We start from the raw sequence: 11501 nt of genomic DNA on the forward strand, positions 1-11501 counted from the left end.
CATACTATATGCCAGACAACAAGCAAAGCATAGACAATTTGCTGTAGGAACTCGCATAAGCCAGTTTATGAGCCATTGCAATAACTATTAACTCTAAGACTAACTGCAATTCTATCCATCAGTGCTAACAATATTTGCTTAATAGTCTTTGTAGCACAAAACGCATAGATCAAATTGATTTAGTAGGGATAGCCTAAACAGATCAGGATTGCAAATTAAGATTATAAAAGCCAACGGAAATAATATTAAACTCTTTAAAAAACGCATAAAAGTTTGCGTAGGGTATCTCTTCGCAATAAGTTTCGCTATGAGCGCGATAGAGACAAACCTAAATAGACCTGGAGTGATAATTAAAATTGTAAAAGCCAATAGAAATTCTTCATTTCCTACATCATAAAATCTCGACTCTGTTCGTATATAGAGCATCTCTTTGCATAATAAAAAAAAAACACCATGATATAGTATAAAAGTCTATGTAGGGTATCTCTGCACAAGATCTTGTTATGAATTTACGCCGATAAACCTAAATGAAGCAAGATTGTTAATTAATATTTTAAAAGCAATTGAAAGTAATTTTGTACACAATGAAGTATAAAGTCTATACAGGATGCTATCTTTTTAGTCGTAATACCTCGCTATTAATCTTACGATATTATCTGCTGTATTCAGAAAGACCCTAAAAGCACGCGTAAAATTACTGCATTAACATGGTATATCAGAATGTAGAACATGCTCTGTAATTGGTTTAAACATTATTACTCATAAAAATAGTAAAGAATCTTAATTTAGCTGAAGTCTTTGTCATTCATTTAATAGAGCATATGGAATAATACTGGAACAAGCACCGCTAACGAAAAATGTTGTTTTGTAATAAAAGACATTAAAACTATATTTCGGTTAGTAAATGGCATACTCTATATCTGTCACCAGTTAAATCGGCATTAACGAAAAGGCAAAGTATCAGCGCTTCTTCTTATCGATATAGCAAAGCTACTTGTAGATTAATAATAATTACAATTACTATTCGAATGCTAGATCCCATACTGATATTGCAGATAATAACTTCAATTTTTTTGCTACAGAGAGCTATTTATCAACTTGTAGGACTCTATGCTAGCCATCATGAGCTACTGTTGCGACTCCAACACGATATATCTACATTTTATTGAATGAAAGCAATCCCATTTTAAATAAAAGATTTTTCGTACTCGGGTGATAAATAATTTCATTAATATTCTTTATACTAAAAACAACAACAATACTTCAAACATTACTGCTGAGAATACGGAAATACATATATTGATTTAAACCGCAATTGAGCCGTTACTAATATTCATACCTTACGAACTCGCACAGTAGTATATGTATACGAGTATATATATTAATAGTATAGTTTTGTGCATATCGAGAATAAATTTAATGTAGTAACACCAACTTTTGAGCTTACATTTTTCAACCCTATTAAATAAATAACAAATTTCATTATTTAAAATTACTCAAAGTTGAAATTACATAAACTAACCTTAAGTTGAGATCAGTAAGAGAGAATAAGTGATAGTTTCGCTTAACTTGGAGTCACTTAGAAGGATCCTACATCATTAACTAATATTTACTAATATTTTCCGGCCTCGAATTATAGTACTTAAGTAACTCAACTCTAATGAAATTTAAACCAATAGATTTATTAATGCATTGATGTAACAGTTTAAGCACTTTCTACGTAGTATCTTAATGTAAGTCTAGTACCAAGGAAGGCAATATTCGACAACATCAATTGCTTTCTAATATTGTAATTCACTACATCCCTACCTTGCGGGTAGTATTACATTTTGTATCTAATATACATAAATTCATAAACATCTTACCCTTTGTTAGCATAACGATATAGTTTAGCAGTCTTAATCGAAAATAGTACCGTAGATATAGAAATATATAATAAGGAAAATGATTACTATAATATATGAATAAGTAAATTGAATAGATAGATGATCGTTTTCTCGTAAAAAGAGTAATACATTTTTTAACTAAAATAATTATCGTCGTGTATCATTAATGGTCCATAGGTTAAGCCTGGAACTATAGCATACTCACACAAAAAATTTGCTAAATGTATCAGTTCGCCATTTCTGCTTACTTACTACCAAGACAGCTACTTCTTCTACAGGTACAGAAACTAATACAATTTTATCTAAGTCTCAGTCACGAATAATATGTAAAATAAAAATAAAATTTTAAAATATCTACTTATCACCTATCTTATGTATCTTATTATCTTACGATATTTACTCCGAGAGTAGCTTTCAAAAATTGATCATTTTGTTCATCAACCTATGTTTATATGCTTTCACTAAGAACGCAACGTACTATCATGATCCGCAAACTCTACTAGCCAAATTTAGGGCTATGATGTAGGCTATGTTGTCTCATATAGTGAAATCTTACACATCCATATCAAGAGTTACAGACGATTACATATTAATATTAAATCTTACATACTCATCTATCTTACGTTATAATTGTCATTACTTACTCTGTACAATACTGTACATATCTGCCTATATAAATTTACTTATACTTCTCGTGACAAAGATATACCGGAGATATTTCTGCATTTTCACCTATTTCGAACTACAGTACTGATCAAGATTAATTATCCGTGACAGCTATGAACCTTTTCCTTAAGTTTCACGGCAGAAATAATATAGACCTTCCCTTTATGCTCTATTTTAAAATACGCCAGGGTATACATAGAACATATACAGTCATGATCAGAACATGACCTGACCTTTGAGTCTTCCCATAAATTAGGTAAGCTTGATTACTATATTTTATTTCGATGCCGTATTTAACGCTATTGCTCACTAAATAAGCCCACAACTACTTTTAAAAAACTAAGAACTTTAAAGTAAGTAAGAGAGACCGCATAAATTGTATTATAGCTAATAATCACTAAAGTACCGTGTTACAATCCAATTGCATGTACTGTAATTGTATAATTATTAATATTATAGCACAACTCAGATGACTATAAATAACTTTGTTATGTCAATGAATATACGCATATCTATTAGTATATTTACAGCATCATAGACCAAAATTGACAAGCTATAAATTTATTAGCGTTTCTATTTCGCATTATGTTATCAAATAAGTTAGTCTAATTTACAATTCGCTTTAATTAAATAGATCGTAAATAAAATGTTGTTATGTTGATCCTGTACTTGATATTATTTTTTAAAGTAGATTAGCGAACGGTATACACCTCCCATAAATTAAATGGAAAGTTTTACTTTAAGTACCTTTATTTCTTATGCTATATCACTGAATAAATTTAATATAGCATGATAATATAATTCGGTAAGACCGATAATTTATAGAATCTTACAAAGTATAGTATTATTTCTTTTAAAATGTGGTATCCTGGCGTATAGTTTACTGACGTTTTGAATATCGCTATATCAAATTAAGCTGTGCCAACAAATCATAAAGCTATTAACAGAAGGCTACATGCACATCACGAACACGTTATTCAAGTCAATAAAAACATGTCATTTTGGATAACCTGTATAATAATGAGTACGTGATTCATAAATAAAAATTAGCCAATCATAACTCATTTAACGGTATTTACCAGCTACAGAATATCTGAATAGCATAAATATATTATCAGTATATTTAGTAATATGTTGTTTGAAATTTACTATCTATGGCGTTTACTAGAGGTGCTGTATAAGTACTTCGAATTGCAATTAATAATTACTATTTTTGTAAATATCGTATCGCATTAAAACTGAAAAATAGAACATATGTAGATTATCAATGTATTTGGTACTGTGAGAAATTATTCAAATAAATTTTTATTTATCTACCCAATGATTACTGATTAGTGAAAAGAAATTAGTTCACTGAGTGGTGAGCGAGGCAGATAGGACTATGTTAACATTGAAATAGGACATCACTATAATTAATAGGATATTATTTTCAATGGCCATCACACCCTTATTTTCGCATTATATTTTTGTCAAATTATGCTATATTTATGTAATAACATCAATATATTTATTTATTTATAATTTTTATCTTATTCTTAAGGAGGGCATAGAGTGAGAGAAAGGGCCTCTGTCAAATATAGTATGGTGTAAGAATAGTAAATCTATTTTTATCACAATCTGGACTACATAATGCGGAAGTGGTATTCACGAACACTTATCGGGAAAGTTATTTTTTACATTGAGTAATATTCTAAGCTCTAATTCGGCTAATAGCTTCGGTAACCATACGTAATTGAGTCTAATATTTCTTTCCAACTCCAGAGAAGATCTTCTGCTCCTGGCTAACTTATTTCCTATATAAAATTACGTCAGCACTAATTTCTATTTACTATTTACAAACAAAAAAGTTCAAAAATCGTTACGATATTATCTTAATTGGTGTAATATTCCATATGAGATGCCGTACACTAGATTGATTCACTACTGAATCTTTACCGAATCAATAAAGCACCGATCTTAATTTTATTTATTCACTCATATTTCTCTATAGGCTATAAAATATGGAATTATATCAAATAATTATGGAAGTGAATAAGTAGATAAGTCTGAAATGTCACGAGATGACATTAATGAAAATCTTATCTAATGAAAATATCTCAAATAATTCTATCTATTTATATTTTATAATAAGGATCTATTGTAAGTATAAAAATAATTCAATAGAATTTAATTTCATTAGCAGGTTATTTTTCTCATTAAAATGTGTCACTCTTTTATGAGGCAAAAGTTATAAATATTATAATTTGCGATGTTCTTTGCGTTAAAGAAATCAGGATAATTTTTACCTGATATTAGTTAAAGCTTAAGTAAACTTGAGAAATCATTCCATGAGCATAATAATTTCTACTTTTAGTCCTTCCAAACTTAATATAGCTTCAGTGCTCTACAAAAATATCGAGTAATCAACCTAATTAATGTGTGCACCCCGTATGTAAGTAACGTATATTTATCCTTATAAGCATTTCAAAAAAACAAATATCGACTATTATCACCAATTATAAAGAAATATTGTCATTGTCTACAAATTCTTTCCTTAAAGTTTTTAAGAAAAATTTTAGTTAAGATCTATTAGCTTTAGAGAGATCATTGCCAAACTTTTGATTTAGGCTAAGGAAATAAAATCACTATGGTAATTAACGTTGTGAGTTATTCGCGTAGACCAAATATCCGTTTCCAAATTCAATTTCGAGTATTATTAATGTCGATAAATAAGTATGATAAAAATATTCTGCGCTACGGAAGAAAATTTGCTATTAAACTTATTTATGGAGGTAAAACATACAGTTAAGCTAAAAGGTAAACAACATTCCATCGAAAACTGTTTCGAAAGCCAATTTTAATAACCGACATATATTAATTTGCTACATTATTGACTATATGCCTTAACTTAAGCCCACTAAGATATAAAACTAGAGATAGGGATTATGATCAAAATTTTACTATCATTATAGAGCTAACACGGTAAATTATTTTCTTGATAAAAGGCATCAGAGGATTATTATTGTGTGATTGACAAAGAATACCACGGCATGCAAATTCAATTTGATTTTTGTTATCAATTTTCAATGCTAAATATTCACATTTTCCAAACGTGGGAATATCAATGATCACTTGTGATAAAATTCGATCGCAAAAATTAGGACTTTACTAGATCTAATACAAAGACTATCTACACATACCTCTACTGTAGCCGAATACAACTACTGAAAGACTTCTAGAAAGAACAATCAGATAATCTAATGCCTCCTGCTTTTATTCTCTCTCGCTACCTTCGCAGCTACAATTAGCATAGCAGCATTCTACCATATTTTACACATATTCAGCTTATTAGTAGTTACAATATTTTACTGTGAATCATCATTAATCCAATATGAAATAATTACGATATTTTCGTAGACATTATTCCTATCTCTCAAAGTACAATGTACTAAGCATATACTAATATATGATTTACAGTTTTATTTCTACCTCTAACCTTATTAGTTGCTCAGCGTCTTATTGTATATAGTTATATGTACTCTAGCATAGAGTCTATCCTTACAGTCCATAATTATGGGCCACTAAATATCATAAGATAAATATAGAAAAGACACTACCGTACATCAAACTAAACATGGCAAATAGTCTACAATCAAAATATTAAGTTACTTTGTATGACTGTAAGGATATTTCAGTTAAATTGCAGCTTAAAATCCTAAACGTTCTTTACTATTTTCATTCAATATTATCATCAAGACAAATTCTGCATATTGTTGATACAGCTTCATAGGTTCAATGCGTCAGATTTAGTCGTAAACAACCTTTTAGGTACGGAAACTATTTAACCGCATATAAAATTAAGCCGTCCATTTGGGATAATAGTAATAAGGTAGTTTCTTTCATTTAGATTTTAATATAAACTGTCAACACACAGACTAAAGCAGAATTCTTTATAGTTTCATTTCTGTTCAAAACAAAAAATAAGAAATCTTATTGTCCTATGGACGTCAGATGTAATTGTTGTGCTTCTTGATTTACTAGCAAATTTCATCCCTGATTGCTTACAAAATGTGATAAAATAAGCCATTGTCTGTTGTTATTGACAATGATTATTAACATTATCATTATCTCAAAATATCGCATACAGGTACTGTTGACTCAATAAGACAGTGAAAGGAAAGTAGGAATACAATCCAGGAAAACAAATTGATGCAATATCGTTGGGCAATTTTAAAATAGTTTCATAAACGTATACATTTCTCCTCTCATCCTTTTACGGATTTGGTAATAACCACTTAAGGAAAAGATATTGATCAGGGAATTATCCAACTTAAAGATAGTTAATTATTCGTCGTTTTACTACTATTAAATAGCAATATGATAAAATTCTATAGTACAGTACCTATAAAGTTTTGAAAAATAAATTCAAATGCCTATCTTCAATGAATTTAGATCATCAGACGCTATTATACCGATGTTATAGAATGGAGAGCTGCAATTTCAATTTCTCAGCAAAATATACATTGTACCAACTAGTAACAACTGCTATTAGTGGACAATGATGAATAGCTACATTTCAGCAATTGTAGGTTTTAAAATGAATTGACAAAATAGTCTATGACTCGTTAATACTCGTAGTTATGTTTGACTCCCCAACATGCTATAGAGTAACATAATGAAATAGATATTGTACAAAAGAAGGATAGAATTTATCATAGATGAGGTAAATGTCTCTCTACTTATTGGAATAAAAGAAAATCGAAAGACTGAGTTAGTTTTCATTTGTTTATTCATTGAATTATTCAAATTCGTAATAATTCTCTTCTACCATATGCGTATGATCATTATTACAATGGGTTGATGAATAAATAGAATAGTTCAACAGATCCTAGTTCTATTAGAACTATGTCGAATTAGAATAATCTCGTTAAGTTATATTTAGTAATAGTATCATCTTCATTTTGAATACATTAAACGGTAGAATCGAAACAATTAATACCAATACATAAACCGAACTTTTTTTAACCACATTAACTCTTAAAATTAGAAAGCCAGACATTGCTAAGCTATGAAAAGTTCATATACAAGTAGAAGTGGACGTAATTTATGTCTAATTCGTTATCCATTTTAGCAGTTACGGTAATATAGATAACATATTTCTGGGCAGACCAATTTATCTCACACTTTCAGTAATATTTTCATCGACGGGCGTAAGAATAAAAAGAGACATAAATATTGCAACAAAGAAAATACTTATACAGTAATTGCCAGAAAGGATATTAAGTTTAGGCAATTTACAAAATCGTCAACAATGATGGTACATAAGCTTTCAGGCTGAATAATTTATTTCTGATTCTATCTTCAATAAACTTCTAAATAAAGTTGAAATTTAGCAAGCTATACTAATATGATAAATGGAAGAAAGCAATAAAAGTATCATTTTAATGCCATTTCATGCGTTTAAACACCTGTAAAAAGCGCATTCAAGAAAAATTTTTATACGGTTTGAAACTTGTATAATATCTTTTGGCCAAAAAATTATCTTTCCCTATTAGTAGGTTAATATGATTAATTATAATCAATGATACTTTCAATAGAGAAAGTAATTCTTTCAGGTTGTCTATAGGATGAGTTTCTGGTAAGAAGATGATAACTTTTTATATAAGTACATAGACATTATGCTTCTCGTCAGGGTGACGAGAAGCAATTGTAACTTTCGGTCTAAATGCTAAAAATACTTTAACCGTTTACAAAACATAGGTTATAATAAAATGGAAATTTTATCTGTAATTAAGCTATTAATTTACTGTACATGTTATGAAGAAAACTTATCTTTCTATTTATATGTTGCTGATGACCATGACAAAAAAAGAAATTTTAATAATTTTTAAATTCATTTCTGGAAGATGTTGAGAAGCAATCTATCAATACAACATTTTCAATCAATTTTTTCTTTGTTTCCCTAAATAATATTAAATTTCTGCCCCTAGCTAATTTCTAGGCAAGCAGTCTTGACTTATTTAAATCTTGTATATATATTCATATGTAAAATTTAGTCTTATTGAGAATTATATAACATAGCGCGTATTAATATCAAGTTTTAGAATTGCTTATGCTTAGTCTATCTATTGGATATTTTATTGAATTCATTGCAATAAAACATTCATCGAGTATATTTTTGTTACCTGTACGAGTAAAATATTTAATAGTATTCCATATCATTAAAAGGCTGGATAGTTTTTCGATTATCCGTAAAATATAGCCTAGGCGCTGCTTTAGCTTTGTTCAGTCATCTCTTCGTTTAATGTTTGAGTGCCCATAATTTACAGTATATGAAAGATGATTGGTATTGTATTGAAGAAAAGTTGCGTCCTTATTTATGCCAATGCAGGATTCGATCCAGTTTGTTTATTTGGTAAAATAATTTCGGGAATTTTAAAGCTATTTGTTATTCCGGGGTTAGGCTTATGTTTTTTATTACTTAGACATTGAAATCGATGCAACATTTTGCGAAATTCTTGACGATAATAAGGATTAGTGCTAGCGTAAATGAACGGATTAATAGCAGAATTGAGTAGGACAAGTAACTTGGTAAGAAAATGGCCATCGTTGCCCGTTTTCAGAAGGTTTAAATTAGCTAATGTGAAATAGACGATATTAGGCAACCAGCACAGAAAGAAAGCTAATGATGTCACAGCACAAGTAATGGTAATTTTGTTTCTCATTTTATAAGCAGCCGTGTTGCGTTTCATTTGATCAGAAAAGCTGCGAATGGTCGTTCTCATGTAGCGCAAGATATTAAGATAGCATGCGATTATCATTACCATCGGTAATAAAAACCGTAAGAAAAAATAAAGTGAGTAAATCGTAAAATGCAGTGCTTCATCAGGTAAATTTTTCCATACGCATGATGGATTTTCATCTGGATAATAATGAGTTTGCCAGAGGTTGCCTAAAACTAAGACGAAACCCCAAATCCAGACAAAGACTAACATGATTCGAGTACGAGTTAAAGTAAAATAACGAGGATGCAGATTGGCTTTGACTACGGCATACCGTCTTTCAATACCTAATACTACCAATGTATACATGGATATAAAACCAAATCCAAAGGTAAATACCTCTGAACCAATAGCCACACAAAATATATGAGCACCCAAACCAGGTGGTGGTTGAATGTAACCATCCCTAATAATATGCTCCGGAGTAACGATAATAAAGATGCCGGTTAGAAAATCGACAAGAGCTAAATTCCAAATTAAAACACCGTGCGGATAACTTCGTAATTTACGGCTATACATGAGCACAATGAAGACTAAGGCATTACCAACAACGGAAATACCAGCAACCATACCGAAAGCAATTTGTGTACCGATTCCTCCATCATAAACGGATTCAGAAGAATTAGTAGAATTAGTTGTACTAACTGTGGTGCTAAAACCACTACTTGCCATGATGGAATTTGAAAATAAATCAAGATTAAACTAAGAAGAAAAAAACGATAGGATAGTTTAAATACTTTAAAATTGATCAACGAAAGTTAGGAAGGTTTTTGGCCCAATGTGATCTTCTTGAACAGAGACGACTGAAGAAATTAAAACTATTATATTATTATTGAAATGACAGTGACAGCATAAAGCTTTCAGAATTGCACTGACAATTCCTGGATGAATGGCACAGACGAACGATGAAAGTATTTAGACTTGAATTCAGAAATTATTTTTAATCAACTATAGTTTGGAGCTGCTAATTGATTCTAGAGATGATTTCAAAATATTGACTGGTTCCTTTAAATGATGTTGGTCAATTTTAATTAGTGCTTTCAAAGAATAGAAATGGCTACATAAATCAAGTTGGAAAGTCGTGATAAAGTGGTAATGATCTTACAGCAAGGTTTGAGTTGAGAAAATTCCTTAACAGAGAACAGTTGGCTTCTTCAATAAAAGAAAAGTTGATTTATGGCTGTTAATTTTTGTAATAATATTTTAAAATAAAAAATTATTTAAAAAGATTAATATCATTAATACCAATCTGTTATAAATGCAGGAATAAATGATGCTGGTTGTATGTTGGTTGAGATAGAAAGAAGTTGATAATATTATTTTAATAGGTATACTTCAAATGATAATCGCTTGTTAGGATTTGAAAAGGCATCCAGATCAAAACTATTGGTTCTGAAAATCTGCTAAATAGCCATCATAAAGCCATGCTATAGTACTGCTGAGAGAAAATGAATTAGGAACTTTGGATACCTTGAAGATATACCCAAGATAATTAAATTGATGAGTTTACATTTGATTTGACAGCGGAAAATTCTCATCCATCGAACAATAAATATTCTTTTCTAATTCAACATTAAAGTTATTGAATAGAAAATAGAATAATAATATCATCTAATAAAAGGTTCTTAATTAGATAAGCATTCTATGTTAAAAGAAAAGATTCCAGTATTTCTCTAAGTTGTTGCATTAAAATGCACCTGTCGTTAATTCTACACTACTTTCATAGTACATTCTAATTTTATTATTCATAATAAACTTGTGATACGGCCTTGAAATAAGTATGGTCATAGTCTATCAAGGCCATTAATTATGGATGATGCATAGTTACAATTAATGATTAATAATGGTCTCTTCAAAAGACACTGTGCCATTTTTAATATTTGCGTAGACAGCATTATTTTCTGTTGTATTTGAAATAACTTATTGCATTAGCTTACATCTATTTCCTTAAATTAATCGATTTTGATTTACGCCAGCCAAGTAATGAAGCATAGTGAAGCTAAATATTGATGCTTAGGAAGACATCAAGATAGCATTACCGATATTTATTTAGCTTATTCGAGTACCTCGGTTATAAGAATACTGCAATTCAAGTTGAACATGCTATATGTAGCATCTAGATAGTATTGATTGAATTAGTTAGTGAGAGCGCTTTAGCTAGGACCTATTAGTTATTACTTTAGAAATG

General features: G+C 29.8%; 1 protein-coding gene across 1 annotated transcript; it reads right to left on the reverse strand.

Moving 5' to 3' along the window:
• Positions 1-8908: 8908 nt before the first annotated feature.
• Positions 8909-9985, reverse strand: TRIADDRAFT_59518 (uncharacterized protein; the record flags this gene model as incomplete). Its single annotated transcript, XM_002115584.1, has 1 exon — positions 8909-9985. One exon carries the CDS (start codon positions 9983-9985, stop codon positions 8909-8911), a length of 1077 nt encoding a protein of 358 aa, XP_002115620.1.
• Between the last annotated feature and the right edge of the window lie 1516 nt (positions 9986-11501).

Source organism: Trichoplax adhaerens, genomic scaffold (assembly GCF_000150275.1).
Source record: "Trichoplax adhaerens TRIADscaffold_11 genomic scaffold, whole genome shotgun sequence".
NCBI classification, from domain to species: Eukaryota; Metazoa; Placozoa; class Uniplacotomia; order Trichoplacea; family Trichoplacidae; genus Trichoplax; species Trichoplax adhaerens.